We start from the raw sequence: 17,374 nt of genomic DNA on the forward strand, positions 1-17,374 counted from the left end.
CATCATCCAGTAGGTGCCAAGATAAGAAGGAAGGAAGAGGGTGGAGTGGAGTAGAGTGGGGGATGGGGGTGAGGGAGTATGTGTGAGAACAATTTGACGCAGCCCGAAGGAATTTCTTCCCGTCTTCTCCTTTTCTGCGTGAGGGGACGGAGAGGGTGGGTCGCCGATTTAATGAAGTGGTCTTGCTGTGGATGTGCTGTGTCTTGCAACACTGCTTCTGACTCAGGACAGTGGACAAGATGCAGGGATGACCAGGAGGTGCCAAGATAAGATGGAAGGAAGAGGGTGGAGGGGAGTGGAGTGGGTGGGGGATGGGGATGTGGTGAGGGAGTATGTGTGAGAAAAATTTGACGCAGGGGGGTCGCCGATTTAAGGAAGCGGCCTTGCTGTGGATGTGCTGTGTCTTGCAACACTGCTTCTGACCCAGGGCAGTGGACAAGATACAGGGATGTCCCATCGTCCAGGAGGTGCCAAGATAAGAGGGAAGGAAGAAGGTGGAGGGAAGTGGAGTGTGGTAGGGATGGAATGGGTGGGAGTGGTTTTTATGCCTTTCCTCTTTGGCTACCTCCCTTATAAGGAAAAAAAAAGCCTTTGGTATATGTATGTCTGTCTATTTCATTAAGGGTTTCAAAACGCTTGAGTTTCTCATAAAACTGTTCTTTGTACATGCTTTTCTCGCTCTTTTTGTGCAAACCATTTTTGAATGAGACTGAATAGGAGGTCAGCTTTATAACTGAATATTTTCCGTGTGTTTTGAAGTATTACCTACATCAGTGGTTCTTAATTGTTTCCACAGCTTACACACCCTTTTAGTTGTTAGACAGCCCCGTAAGGACCAATGGGTTTGTTGCTCTTTGCATCTCTTGCATTTCGTTGTATGCCTTCATATATCTTCTGAAGCACCTTATCGTAGACTAGCTAATCAAGTGTTTCTGAAATCAGGTGTATATACTACTGCTTATTCTGAACCTACTTGTTAGCTTAAACCGACTTTGGTCACGAGATACAATGTTTTGCACCAATTTCCATACCAGGTACATTTTCGCGGTTGAGTATATTCACTTGTCCTGTTTTCACTTTTTGCATTCTGCATCACATGATTGTCGCCGAGAAAGTCATGAGTTTATGCGACTATCTACACGGGTATACTCTAATATTGCGTAATTAATATTAGTAAGATTAAAATCACGCATCAGTTGCGAAAGCTCGCATAAATATATATATAGACATTACTGTACTTTAACAGTACAAAGATATATTTTTTGAATATGGAATCAAACTACATAACCCTTATGATACTTTCACATCCGCACAATTACAATGAGGGTATATACAAAGTACAATGGTATAGACATGACATATTTTGGCTTGCTACGCAGACACCATAACTGCGTAGATATATGCTGTGCTGCATCGCACTTTTTTTTTTTTTTTTTTTTTTTTTTTTTAGACGAGGCAATTCACGTCTATGGAATACAGATATGATGGGGTTATGAAATGATGTTCTGGTGTTTGTCTAAGGCTGTAATGGACCACGCCGAGCTGGCATACTTGATAACCGATCTGAATCTGATGTATTGCTTGTATATGTGGGTTTCTTTTATCCACTCTGTGCAATTGCCCTGAGTATTACTAGTCTTTGTGTGTATTTAATGTAGATTGTTATATATGATCAATAAAGTTCATGGAGATGTCTAATGTATCCCAAAGGGTTTTTGTTTTGGGTGTGTGGTATTATTGTCAAATTGAGTATGAAATGAACCTGTATATATAATCTTTAGTTTGTGATAAATGTTACTATGGAGCATGCTGACACCATCTATAGACTGGTTCAAATAATGTCTATTACAACGTTTCTAGGAATCTGATGGAGAGGATCAAGTGGGGTTCCATGAGGGATAGTGAGAGATAAGTTAATTTCAGGAAAATGTATTGTGCATAATTTTGTTTTTGTTTTATATTCGCAATTTCTTGCACGGTCACTAATCATGGGTCATTTTTGCCTGAACCAGTTATCAGAAAAAAATAAAACTTTAAGTTCGTGAAAGAAAAATAAATAATCTATACCACCGTTTTTATTTAAAAACTCTCTGAGACATGAAAATTATATTTCAAGGGTACTGCGCGGGGAAAAGAGCAAAAGACTGTAAGGTTGTACTTGCTGTACAGCTTTGGAAATATTATTATATCTGAAAGTAATCGTGATATTTGCATATGAGGCTATCCTAATTTGTGTGGAATAGTGTAGGTGTAAAGATCGAGGCCTTGTTGGGATTTTGATGGACAAGTTTTCTATGTGTGATGAGTTGACATTGAACATATCCTGTCCACCTGATAAGTAGTTAGCAAGCCAGCGTTAAATGTGGTCAACTAATCTGTACTGGGGAACGGCGACAAAATAAACCATATTGTATACATCTGTATATTTGGGCTCAACATTACTTTGTTTCAATTTGAAAAGGCAAGATCAGAACTCAAATTTAGGATGGGGTTGTATATTTTTTTTTAGCAAATGTCTCTACATATTTCATGCATCAGTCTAATCCAGTGGTTCTCATCCAAAGGAGCCATTCCAAGAATTTAGGGGGCACATGCCTTGCTCATACAATATGTACAGCTACACAGAAAACTATCGTTAGTAGGGGTGTCGAAACATTCGCTAATGAACATAACCTTATGATACCGAAGGGTTGGTATTTCTGGGGTTCGAATTGTTCGAATTCCTTCTGAATGAATATGAATCGAATAACAGTTCCGGAGTTCATATGGATTCACTATGACATGATAATCTTATTTCCGATGGAGACTTCAACTTGTCTCAAATAGTTTCGTTGTTTTGTGTCAAAATGGTTAGCGTGATTTACTAACGATAGTTTTCTGTGCAGCTGTACATTCCTATATAATTTGAGGAGTATAAATAAAAATATATAGGTTCATATATACGATGATTATGATGGTCAACTTTGTAGTAAAGCATCAACATTCTATTATGACTTTTTTGTGGTGTGGGATTTGGGAGAAAAATGAAGGGCAGTCACAAGGATATTGAGAATTCATAAAGGAGGGAGTCGATTGAAAAAGGCTGAGATTCACTGGACTCTAAACCTTTCGAGGTAGTGAAGTCGAAAAATCACATATACACCTTCGGACACTTTTACATAATTTTCTCAATAGACACGCCCACCTCATAGACTCGGCTCCTTTGAGTGGACGTAAAAATGTGTATACTGTATAGAGTGAAAATGGAAAGGGTTAATCTTGAGGGTCAACTGCAGCATCGTTGTCCTCTCATCATGAGGTTTCAGTTCAACAATTGAAGCTGTATGAGTAAATATTAAACATATTTATTTGCATATCCTGCGGGTTTTTAGCCACTTAATAAATACCAAATTATATATTTTTTAACTGAAGAGGCCTACTTATTCTTCCACCTCTATATATACAGTAGGACCTGGTAACTTGAAGAATTTTTTATTTATTTATTGTTATAATTATTATCATATTTTTGTCTGCTATTCACCGATACATGTCTTTCTTCCTTAACAGGGTTCATGACCACGACTGAGCTTGAAATCTATAGAACTGTGCCTAACAAGGAATTCAACACGTACTGGATTCCCTGCACTTGGTTCACAGGACTCTTGAAGGACGCGCGGGGACAGCGTAGAATATCTGATCCAATTGGTGTCAAACTCATCATGGAGGTGGGTGCCCTAATCATTGTACAAGTGTGTGGGTGTGTGCGCGAGCGTTATGGTTTTGCTAGCCAGGACATTGACAAATGGGGCGGGGAGATTTGGATGTATGGCGGGTGGATGTACTGGAGTTGAGGTGGAGGGGTTGCAGTGATCATTCATTATTATTGGAACTACGGGATGTGGCGACGACTCATGGTGAGCAGACGAGCTAGTTACCAAATGCAGTTAATTGATCGGAAATCATTAATTCTGATGCGCTATTATCGGGCCTGGGGCAAAGGAAAATCAGTCGAAGCTTGTAGGGAATAGGACAAGACAAAACAAAATTTATTTTAGAAGTAATCTTTTTCGGACTGTATATGTAAAAGGATAGAGTATTTGTAAAGTGGGATGAGTGTAAAATCATACAGATAAATCGTTTAAGAAAAACTCCCGACAAGATAAGGAATTATGTTTTCAAGACTTCAAATTTGAAGACGAGGAGATGAGTTGGGTTTAATATCGAAAGTAAAACAAACTCGGTGGGTATGAAGACAGACTGATTCGGACTACCGCCTTTAGTCTATTTTGAATTGTTGGATGATGAAATTGATTTTAGAGTAAATTGAATGTGAGTAATAGAGAAATAGATAGTATGTTGTGGTGATATATAAATAGGCTAGAGTAGAAAAATTAATCCACAAATCAGGATGAAAGAATTAGACCTATGGGAATGTAGACTAAACTGCACAAGTGGGTTGCAACGAAAGAGTAAGTTGTTTAATTAGGAAAATAAAGAATGGAGAATATCGTAGTTTGGGAAGCCAGGTTGAGCAGATAGAACAAGCTAGTTAGACCCACATTTGACTATGGGGTACAGTTTTGGTCTTTGTTCTGTAAAATGAATATTAGTTCACCAGAATCACCACAGAAGAGAGTGACCAAAATGAGACAAGGGTTTAGATATTTGCCACGCTAACACCTTAACTTACACTCTCTGGAAAGACGAAGAGTGAGATATTTAAGAAGGAAATAGGCAAGAACTGCTTTACCAATTGAGTGGTTAGGGAATGGACCAGAGTTAGTAACTATGCAGTGAACACTGAAACAATTGGTGGTTTTAAGAGAAGATTAGATTATTTTATGGATAGAGATGATAGATGGTAATGGACATGGGGTTGAATAGCAGTTCCCCCCTTATATTCTTATAGAAAGACATTTTACCGCGGTGAACGGTGGTATACAAACTTCGTTCTGGCTAACGCAAAGCGGTTTTGTTCAGCTGAGGGGTAAATTATGATTGTTTTTTTTTTCATTCATTTGTAGTTAACTAAATAAGACTGGTTGCCTTAGCCAAAACAAGATGCCTAAAGTATGCCTACCATCATGATAAAGAAATTAAGAATCTTTGTTCCATGAATAATGTAGCAGACTGAGTCATGAAGGACATTTGACTAAAACGAATTGAGGGAAGTTAGGTTCATTTGAAGAGAGTGATGAACAAGCGACTTGAACAGAAAGATATGGTACTGTAGATAGTTTACTCGATGAGGTAGACTAGATGAATAGTATAGTTGAATCGGTGCTAGTTGAGGATACCCATAATGATTAAAGATAACGAATTTGCACGAAGTTAGGAAAGGGTGGACAAAATTGATGACAAAGGCGAGTGGGTTTTAAAGATAATATCAGAATTAAAATGAATGAAAGGCTGGTTGAATGGGTAGAATCCTTGAAGTTGTGTGCAAGAGTTATGACTTCTAAAACAAAAGATTTATTTGGTAAAGGACTCTACATGAAAATGTTAGAGGTTGACTTAGATCAGGCTGGACAGATTATACAATCTTAGATCTGGCGTCTAGCGGACCTAGTTGTTAGGTACATGTAGAATAATGATGCGAGAGTGGATTGAGATAATAATTCAGACAGATATTTATGGAGAATTAAGGCCCATCTGTGTGTGATATGGAAATAAATAAGATAGCAAGGGGTTGCCAGGCTCATTTGCGGAAAATATGGAGAGATTGCAGGTAAACTTGAAATGGGTATTCCCAAAAGTGGACCTTTCCTGGAGAGTCCGTTCTCCATTTGCTTCGGTGGGAGAGTTTCAGTGAAATGTGAACATAGTCAGAATCACGAGAATTTTTTTTTCACTCCAACTAGATCGAAAGGATTAAGTGAACTCCGCTGGCAGGAAAAGTGTTGAGGCTTGCAGTGATTATATCAGTTTGGACTGGTTCACATTGGCAGTATCATTCTGGATTAGATTATTCTCGCAGGTTCTGGAAGAGTCTGTTAATCCTATGTATTCAGCTAAACAATGGCCAATGGATTGAAAAGGAATTAGGTAGACTAGATCTGATTCTTAAGTCGAGGAGAGGAGGATACCAGCAAAAACTGTAGGTAGTTTTGAAGAAGAGTTTGAGCTACTTTGACCAGGAAGTTGAGACGGATTGAAATTCAAGATGGAGATCTGGAAGAGGTAGTAGTGGGTGGGCGGCGCGATGTGTTGTCACGTTTCGTCGACAATGGATTCTTCACTAAGGCTTTATTTGTTTTCCTTATATGAGTAGCTGAATGAATGATACTAGTCTGCCAGCAAGTATTAATTCCTCTATTTCACACTGCCAATTAATTGAAATGTGCCGTTATTCTGTGTATTTTTTCATAAATATAACTGAAAGTATTTGGCATGATAGAACTTCGTGATGTACCTCAAACACTGTGAACAGAATTTCATTTTTAACAGATTTCTGCTTATGTCACTGCACTGGGTTATCAGTTTTACAATAAATTGATACTTTAAATATCTAATTGATTGCTATAATCTTAACATTAGTAGTAACGCGAAAATGTTACATAATGCCAATATTATTATATTGTAAATATATTAATTGGTATAAGCAAACATCCGAACATTTTGTGCAATAGAAATCTCAGGAGTAAGTCTGAAGGCGCGAGGGAGTGTATCGTGCACCACATCACATCCCGTGGCACTCGCTCCAGCCTGCCTGTCCTGCTGATGTTGGGGTCAGGCTGGTAAGGTACATTTCATCCTCTCTCCTTTCTTTATCAGCAACTATTACTCATTTATTGATATATTCTTTTTCTAATCTCGGAATTCTTTTCACCACTGTCTGCTCATTTCATATTTCCTTCAATCTACCCTATCTTTTCTGGTAGACCCCTCTGTAAGGCTCAGACTCTTTCGGTTGTCGCATTCCCATTAGTTTTGCTTTACCCCTGTGTGTACACGCGCACACACAGACACACACACGCACACGCGCACACGCACACGCGCACACGCACACGCGCACACACACACACACACAAGCATATATATATATATATATATATATATATATATATATATATATACATGATTTCAAGAAGTCTACAGCGACAATGGCGTTGTTGAGTTTATATTGGAGCTTTAATTTCTCTCGTGCAACAAGTTTCTGTGTTGGTTCCAAATAGCTGAGAAGGTGTCTAAAAGACATTAGGTGCGGTTTTCTCTTTTTCAATTTCTCCTATACGTATTTCGACCTTACTCGGTCATCCTCAGGGAGGGAGTAACAATAGTTGGTGATTACATGGGTTTAAATACAGGCCGTACATTGGCCGAACACTGGGAGAGGTCATTTCATGTAGCCGTGATCCGTAGCGCTGCGTACGTGGAAGTAGCAACTTCCTTGTGGATTGTGGAAAGGGGTGTTATTATTTGTGTTATGTGCGTCTACTGCTTGGGAGTGTGGTTGTGGGCATGAGTTGTATGTTAGTGAAAGGTTTCTCGATGTATATGTTCACTGCTTCGGCCATCTTAAGGAGAAGGGGGTCGTGAGCTTTATAGATTATTTTAGTGTTTTCGTTTAGTGTTTGTCTGGTGATGGTGGTTTTGTGTTCTTTTGTCATGTGTGTTTTGATGGCGCCATTCTGGAGGTGGTATGTGAGTCTTTTGGAGAGGGTCATAGAAGTCATGCCAATGTATGAGGAGGTGCGGTGCTTACAATCACCGACAGGGCAACCAAACTTATACACGACGTTGACTTCTTGTAGAAGAGGGTTGGGGTCCTGGTTGTTGTTCTTAATAACCAGGGTGTGTGTTTTGGAGGTTTTGTAGTATACGATTAGGCGTATCTTAGTGTCTGGGTTGTTGGGTCGAATGTTACGTGTGATAATATTTCGAAGTGTTCTTTCGTCTTCTTTGTAGCCGGTGTTCATATGTCCTTTGTAGTACAGGTCCAGTATTGTTACATTGGTGTTTGTGGGTGTTGGTTGGGCGGTAAAGGAGTTCATCTTGGTTTTGATAATGGATTCGATGGAGTGTTGTGGATAGCCGTTGTTGACGAATAGTGCTGTTATACGTTGGAGTCCGTTATTCGTAGTTTTCCATGTACTCTTGTTGGAGAAGGCTCGGTTCACTAGTGATCGGATGACGCTTTGTTTGTAGCATTCTGGGCATTCGCTACTGCCGTTAAGACAGAAACCGAGGTTAGTGTCTTTGACGTAGACTTCAGTCGTGAATCGATCTGAGGCTGTGCCTACTAGTATATCTAAGAATGGGAGGATGCCATCGTTGCGTTGGTGTTCATAGGTGTAATTGAGGGTTGAATGTTTCTTGAATGTGTGTGAGAGTTGAGTTACTGATTGGGAATCTTTTGCGCTAATAAAAATGTCAACATACCGGGCGTAAATGCAGGGCTGCATGTCAGGATGGTCGTTGAAGATTTTCTCTTCGATGGATCCCATATAGAAGTTGGCGAAGAGTGGTCCAAAGGGGGATCCCATTGCTACGCCGTCTACCTGTACGCGCATTTTCCCATCTGGACCGTAGAAGGGGGTTTCCATCGTGCAGATTTCAAGGAGTTCTCGGAGGATTGCTTCAGGGACGGCGACGGGTGTTGAGTTGGGCTTGTGGTAGATACTCTGGCAGATGAGGTCAATAGTCTCTTTTACTGGCACATTTGTGAACAGATTCTCGACATCTAATGAGGCTATGACCCCTACTGGTTGGGAGGATTCTCATCAGACACAAGCTAGGCTATGCCTGTCATTGTCCGGCCTTCACGAATCTTCGCCAAAGGTCTCTATCCCGGAAGTCCTTATCTCTAATCATTTGTTGCAATTTTCTTCCTCTTTGCTCAGCAGCTTCTTCCACCCCCTATGTTCGTTGTTTCTTAGGGCGATTCTATTGCATTTGTCATTCAACTTATTAATAGTAGAAAACACCATAACAGCACATAGTCACATTGGTCTTTCTCCTCCAACCCTGTGTGTCATTCCTGGCAAGTTGCCAGGTAAATGTAGATTTATTTGACGTAATCATATAGCACAAGAGAAACGTTCCACTCCTGGTTTAAATAAATTCTGATGCAACCTTACAGTGCTATTATGCAGCAGACTTCATAAGAGAATATAATGATAAAAAAGCGGCAGAAGGCACTTCGTCACATTTTTGTTTCCCTGTTCTAAATGTCATTGCCTGGATTGTTATATCTCATTATAAAAAAAAAAAAAAAAAAAAACACTATCATTTAATCAGAAGTTTGGGTTTGTGATCAAGACTTTGATATTTTGAATTTTCTATATTTTTCAATATTTTTTTCAATTATCAGTTCATATAATTAAATAAACAGCGTATATGTTTATTTTATGACACAAGCAGACAAGTAGAAAAAAAGAGTCAATTATAAAGCAACTTAAACACGTCAGAAATTATTGGATTTCCTGGATTTGCGGTTGTAGCCCAGCTCGTGCCTCCGCACCAACCCCCAGAAGTCCCCCATCATTTTCTTATTGTAGTAGCCCTGGTACCTCCACTATATCTCCTTCACATCTTGGTGGAATCGCTCGCCTTATTCTTCTGAGTAGGCGTCCATATTGCCCTTGAGTTTGTCCAGGTGAGCGTCCATCATATGAAATAAGGGACATCTTGCATCCCATAGTGCTAAAAACCTTCACCAGATCCTGCACCAGCTGCTGGTGGCTTTCAACTCTGTAGTTGGCCAAGAAACCCTTGACAACTGCTATGAAACAGTTCCATGCAGTTTTCCCAATCTTACTGAGCTTATTGGAGAACTCGGCAGACTCAAACATCTTCTTTATCTGAGGTCCAACAAAACACCCATCTTTGATTTTGGCCTCAGATAACTTGGGGAAAAACTCAAAAAAGTACTTAAAAGCGGCTGATTCCTGGTTAAGAGCCTTTACGAACTGCTTCATCAACCTCAACTTAATGTGCAGTGGCGGCATGAACACAATCCTTGGATCAACCAGTGGCTCCCACATGACGTTCCGGATCCCAACTACTAATTCTGTTCGCTGCTCCCATTTCTTCCTGTTGTAATGGTTAGAGGTGGTTCTGCTGTTCCAAAGACAGAGGAAGTATTGGAATCTAATAAAGCCTCCCTGGACACCAAACAGGACAGCTACCATCCTAAAGTCTCCAGTGATTTCCTAATTGTACTGGTTGTATTGCAGAGCTTCCAGGAGGACTTTCACACTGTAGTAGTCTACCTTCAGGCAGACTAAATGGGCTAGGGACAGCGTCGGGAACTTGTTTCCATCGTGGAGGACAGCCTTCAAATTTGTGATAGAGCTATCTATGCCGACTTCTCTGACTTATCACCTGCACCTCCTCTTTGACCAAATTCCACTGCTTCATCATGGAGATGAATAGCTCTACATTGGACTTGGTCAGACCCATATCCCTGACCAAGTCATTTACTTCTTTTTTATTTGGGTAGTTAGAAACCTTTTCTGGTACCTCAGGCAGGTAAGCCAAGTCCTCAACATCCATCTCTTCTTAGGTTTCACCTGGAGCAGGGGGCACTGGCACGGGATCTTTGGAGCATTGAGTAATTGGAGATGATGATGGGAGATCATGGTAATGCAATGCAGCACCAGTCCTTCCTTTCCGCCGCTTGCTAACATCAACCATGAAAATAATAATAATAATAATAATAATAATAATAATTATAATAGTAATAATAATAATAATAATAGTAATAATAATAATAATAATAATAATAATAATAATAATAATAATAATAATATAATAAAAATGAAAAAAAAAAAAAAAACTGTTTGTGGAGTGGTCTGTTGGTTCTAGCCAAACCCGTGGGTTGGAGATGAAGAATTTCAGAGTTTTTCTCACCTCGCAGCCATCCGTCCAGTGTCTTCTTCCAGAGCTCACAACAGTAGTGAGGGGCCCAGGACTTATCCTGGTCCCCAACTGGCATCCCGAAGTACTTTTGGTAGGCTTCACAAACCTTCACCGGGGTTTCAAGGAGAATTTTTTGTTTTTCTTCTTTATATACTCGCCGCATATTTAACAGGAGTCAGGAGATGCCGGCAATCCCTTGAAGCCATCTGAAAATATAAAAATATATGCAATCAGAAAATATGAAACTTATAAATCTGAAAGTATTAATCATAAACATGTTAAATGATATTCATGTGTACAAGTTGCTTAAGCACAGCAAAAGAAACATGGACTGGGAGTGATGCATTTGTTCCTGAAGTTTAATCTATTGACTTTTTCAAAGGAATGAGCATACTGGATCGTGCAGAGTTTATATATACGCTTTGGTAGCTTATGGAGGTATGCGATTGTGGCGCGCTGTGCTCTGATTGGCCTGGTGAGACAGCCAATCATGAAGCGCTACGCCCGCTGAGATTTTCACCCAGGTGAAGCTGCCAGCCTTACTATTGATGTTGGAACGAGTAGTGATATATGCAACTTCTATGGATTTCCTGGTCTTCTTATACATACCTTTGTGTAATACCAACGCCATGGTGGCGCATGTAGAAGAATCTGGACACCTCCCACAATGGAAACGGGCCGAGGTATTACACAAAGGTATGAATAAGAAGACCAGGAAATTCATAGAAGCTCCTTATATCACTACCCGTCCCAATATCAATAGTGATATATGCAGCTTCTATGACTTTCCTGGTCTGGATTTCATGGCAAAAACCTCAGCGAGCATAGCGCGCTTCACGATCAGCTGTCTCAAGCATCTCAGCGGGGCAATCAGAGCACAGCTCGCTACGCTCGCATACCTTCATGAGCTACCAAGCGTATATATGAACTCTGCACAATCCAATATGCTCATTGCTTTGAAAAAATCAGTAGACAAAACGTCAGGAATAAACGCTTCACTCCCAGTCCATGTTTCCTTTGCCGTTATAAACATGTTAAATAAACATACGTGTATAAAATAATAGGGAAATTCAGGTTATAGTCATAAAAATATTTTGGCACCAAACTGCACAAATTGCACTCGAAAATATGACATGCATTGCTTTTACTGCAATTCTAAAATTCTATTAGGTTAAATGCTAGTGGTTAGCTTAGAATTCTGACAAACCCAAACTTATAACTGTTTGATAGCATTTTTTATTTGGGACCTAAGTAAAAAAAAAAAAAGAAAAAAAAAAGTGATTAAAAGCCAGGAACATTTTTTTACTTGGTGTATTCAGGCGTTAGGAGTTGAATCCGGCTCTGTAACATACGAAACAAGATATCCATGTAACAGTTTCACCGATGGCTAGATTTCATGATGCCATATACATCCTGTTATATCCTTAAAATATGCACGATAAAGTCGAAGCGTCATCAAAGTTTCGAGGGCGTGTGAGAATGTCATCGTTACAAAGGCTTCGCGGAAGTTCGGGCGGTACATGTCTTGTAACTGAGCACTAGCAGGTGCATTCTAGTTTGTTTCTCATCTCCTAGTCATAGGGAAATCTCTGTCTGATACAGGACCAAGAGGTGACCCCTGCTGATGATACCACGGTTTTTGATGGGCTGGCTAACACATTCGTCAGACGACGTAGAACTTCTCCAGTAGTTGATATGATGGGACAGAGGGGAACGTCCAGTCGATGTCTTGGTTAATCTCATGTTGATAATCTTGGGGTTCTCCACTGGTGCAAGCTCTTGTCTTTGGAAGACCTTCTTGGGATAGCTTTGCTGTCCCCGGGCGCACCTCTGTGTAGGGCTTGGCGTCATTCGTTTTGTTGGAGTCCTCACGATTCATCGTGACCATGCTGCCACTTTTGTATGCTGTAGTTACCACTTAAGGATTTCGATGTACTTTCGTGGGGTGCTAGGAGAAGGCTGAATGGTGAGTGTCCTGTGTGGTTAGGCTTTGTTTATAGCCACTTTTTCGTTATGTTATCGTTTAGATGGAAAATCTTAGCCAAGTAATTGACGTTTTTCTTTCTAACTAGACCAACATCGAATTTCATTCCCAGTGACAAGGCTTGAAGCTAGTAACTTGAGAGGGCATGTGACATTATAAAGTTGGTAGTCTGGGTCCTTTCCATCTCGACCCACCTACTGTTCCAGCAGAGGCATTCTAGTTTACCTTCAGACGGGTTTGGTGTTCCCTCTTTTGCCTCCTTCTGTTGCAACACCAGATGATGGGAGAATAGTACGCCAGTTAATTTGCCTTCCAGCACTAGTCTCTAGGCAGAAACACAGAGCTAACTTCAGATGCCACTGCACTTCCAGTGCAATGGTGGTTCATACAATAAATTTGAAATGGCCAAAAGAACCACTACCAAATAGGTGCACTCCGTCCATGTTTAACATGTCACAGGGTCTACATAGGTTAGACAGACGGTAGACTGGAGACTTGCCTGGGAACTCAGAGCGGACTTCAGACCATAGCACGTCCTGTGCGATGGTGACCCATGTGTATTGCGTACGATATCTACCAGGCTGAACACTATCTAGTATACTGACATGAAACATAGGCAACAAAAAAAGGAAACTTTTAGAGGTGTCATTTATCCAGATAATTATAACATAAGTGAAAGATGTGACGAACTGGTCATCTGTGGAATCCGCCCACCCGAGCCGCAATATGAACACAGAGGAACCGACCAGTCATAGTCCAATGATCCACCCACCACCTACAATGAAGCAATAACGAGTCACCAAACCTAGGGAAATGGTAGCCTTATCCAAATCAGATGGTAGGACCAACTATAAGGGAGAGGAGGCAAAGACCAGACACTGTCACTAGGCGAGGTCAACGACTGGCGAATTTGAGTGCCAGTCGAGTTATCAGCAGATCAAAGCACCAACATCTGAAAAAAGTCGAAACCGGTTGAGTGGTGTGTTAGTTTCCTAATCACAACTCCTCCAGAGTCCCATATTTCTTAACACAGATGAAAATATTACTAGTGCAAACAACGACCCCTGTGGGACATCCTATCCTTCACAGCATCACAGCATCATCGTTAAATTGTTCTTCAGTAAGTCTTTTGTACGATTTAGTAGACTTCCATTAAATCCTATGTATTCCAATTTCCTTATCAATCTCTTGTGAGATACCTTATCTAAAGAGTCGGTCTCTAGATCCAGGTGTACACAATCCACCTACGCATCTTTCTCTTGTAGTATATTGACAGTTTTCAATTAAAAACAAATTGAACACACGTGACCATAACCCAAACTGGTTATTTCCCAGAGTCTTACTTCCAAGTGTTTTGTTTGTTGGTCTTTCACACATTCTAGCTATCATGCTGGTCAAAGATATATTTCTATGGTTTAGGTTGTCCCTTTTCCCATTTATTAAATTGGGACCACACTAGCCTTTTTTTCCAATGTCGGTACTTCCCCTGTTGATGACTATACTACTAGCTCATGATTCTTATCTACCTGTTGTTCTCTATAATTTTCGCGCAGCCAGCATCTTGCACTTTTACTCTTATGTCATTCAGTACTTTCTAATTATTTTTCTACCTCGTCAAAGTCGTTCTTCTTGGTAAACTTAACATGTAGTTTCATAGATTTCCATCTAGTTTAATATTAGTGATTTCTTCCTTAGGTCTCAGTTTGCCACTAACAGTACTATAAAACAGCTGGTTCATCTTGATATATATCAATTATAATTGTTCAAACTTGCATCTGTGTCATCTTTTGATTTTATGTACTAATTTCTGGCTTATATGTAATCTTCCTTTGGTCTATCAGTACTTTCTCTCCACCTTTCCCATTCTCTCTCTCTTGCAGTTTCATGTATTTTGCTAAACTAGTTCTTGCTTCGATTTTCTTCTTTTTAATCTTTGTATATGTTTTTCCAATCCCAATTTGTAAACATTCAGAACGATGTCCCGTTTCTTTAGTATTCCACTCGTCTCTCTAAATTCCTTCCAATCTTATTCATAAAAGAATTTCTTCAGTTCTATGATTTTTGTCTTTTATCTTCCTTGTCTATGTGACTCATCTGTTGTTTCTACACTCCCTACAGCCATGTGGAATTCTTGAACTACGTGATCACCCTTTCCTACAGGACACAGGTATTTCAGAATTTCAATAACACCTGGTTCCCTTAGTTAGCCGCAAATCCAGTCTAGCTGGTGTGTTATCTCTTCTAACTATTGTCGTTTCTTTGACCCACTATGTCATTACATTGTTCATTATTATGTTAAATAGAACATTTCTTCATCCTTCTTCTTTTCCTCTTGCTTCCAACTTCTTCCAGTTCACCACCCCACAAGTGAACTCAACCATCATTGCCACCTTGCTAAATTTTCGATGTTTTTCTTCAGGTGAGTAGCCATACATATATCTCTTGTTATCTAACTTTGCTCCATGCTCTTGCCTGTCAGGTGGACGGGGCTACTCTACCATAATATATTCTTTACCTTTCCATTTGATTACTATTTTCATACTGTTTCCATTTTCCTTTCTCCCAGTTTCACATTAATCACCACCTTCACATATTCCCTCACGTTTACCACCATCATACCCACTCCTATTTTATCTCTGTCTCTTCTCCATAAACTATATATATTTCACTTTCCATTAGGATATCCATATATCAATTTAGATTGGTCTCAAAAAGGAACATTACATTTGTATCTTTCTTTTTCTTTGAAATATATGATCATTGATATCTAACCTAAGTGATATTTTGCCATCCATACTGATATGTGTCACTTCCAAATTCTTCATGTCATTCTTTCTCTTTCCTTCATATTCTCTGATTCTTTCTTTGGGTACTATTTCCTCAATTTCTGGTTTGTCACCCTTCAGTAAAACCTTGTCTTCTGTTCTATCTTAGCTTCATTGGCTTGCTTCTTTGTTCTGTTTTTTCTCTCTTCTGTTGCATTTCTTCACAAGGAGGGATCTTTAAACTTGTTTTTATAATGCTAATTGATAAATCGAGACCCCATCATCCCTTTTCCATTCTCTAGGTATTTTCCTTACTTCTAATGAACATACATTTATCTCGTGAATTTGTCCAACAGTTCCTCTCTGCGTTGTTTCAGTATTCAGTTTCAAATCCCGTGACACCTCGCGGCCTCTCTTAGGCCAATGGTCTATTTCAGTTGGGATACTTCTGTACCAACTATTTTCTCTTTTGTATAATTTCAAACGTGAATACAACTGCCTATATATTTTTTTCTTTTTAGTTCTTTTAGATCTTATTTTTTTTTACAATTATGCATACAAGGAATTTAGAAATGAAACTTACATTGTCCGATAAATTTCGATGTGGTTTTAATATATCTGATACTAGTTTGTATTGCATATTAATGGTTTTCCTACCCATCCAACCCTAAACACAACCCACACAGCTACGATTTTATGGGAGCGTTGCAAGATTTTTTAAGCAATATTCTTTCACACACACACACACACACACACACACACACACACACACACACACACACACACACACACACACACACACACACACACACACACACACACACACACACACACACACACACACACACACACACACACACACACAAATACATACCAGATTTTTTTTTTGGGGGGGGGAGGCAGCAAATTTATGGAGTTTGAAAGTAAGAAGTACTTATCTTTGAAAACCCAGCCAAAATTATGTTATTTGAAAATTAGAAAATGTGTATTTTTGGAAAATCGAGCCGATGTTGGCGAATATGTACCCTAAAATGCTGATGACATTTAAGATGAAAGGCTTCAGAATGTATGGCGACATGGTTAGAAGGAATAACTGTATTGTGAAGTGTGTCTTATAAAACTGCCGGTCAGCAGCCCAGAGACGCCATTGTTCCAATTCTATTCCAATGAATTTGTCGATTAGAACCACAAGAATTACATCGAAATCTATCGGATAAAGTAAGCATCATTTCGAAATTTCATACATACATACATACATACATACATACATACGTACATACATACATACATACATACATACATACATACATACATACATACATACATACATACATACATACATACATACATACATACATACATACATACTATACATACATACATACATACATACATACATACATACATACATACATACATACATACATACATACATACATTCATACTGTACATACATGCGTATAAACATACATACATACATACATACATACATACATGCACGCATACATACATACATACATGTATACATACATATATACATACGTACATACATATGTTCATACATACATGCAAACATACATAAATACATACATACATACTCGTACATGCATACATACATGCATACGTACATACATACATACATACATACATACATACATACATACATACATGCATACATACATACTGTACATACATACATACATACATACATACATACATACATGCGTACATGCATACATACATGCATACATACATACACACATACATACATACATACATACAT

The 17,374-nt window shown here is 39.3% G+C and overlaps 1 protein-coding gene across 1 annotated transcript in view; it reads left to right on the forward strand.

Moving 5' to 3' along the window:
• The window catches only part of LOC143039053 (bestrophin-2a-like), a 224,907-nt gene extending 209,894 nt beyond the window's left edge, over nt 1–15,013 (forward strand). The window contains exons 4-5 of the mRNA XM_076208904.1: nt 3,547–3,704; nt 14,945–15,013. Coding sequence (XP_076065019.1) covers nt 3,547–3,704; nt 14,945–15,013 — 227 coding nt within the window. The remainder of the gene's footprint in view (nt 1–3,546; nt 3,705–14,944) is intronic.
• Nucleotides 15,014–17,374: the final 2,361 nt, after the last annotated feature.

Source organism: Oratosquilla oratoria, chromosome 25, assembly GCF_046742065.1.
Source record: "Oratosquilla oratoria isolate Oo_2021 chromosome 25, ASM4674206v1, whole genome shotgun sequence".
In the NCBI taxonomy this organism is placed as follows: domain Eukaryota; kingdom Metazoa; phylum Arthropoda; class Malacostraca; order Stomatopoda; family Squillidae; genus Oratosquilla; species Oratosquilla oratoria.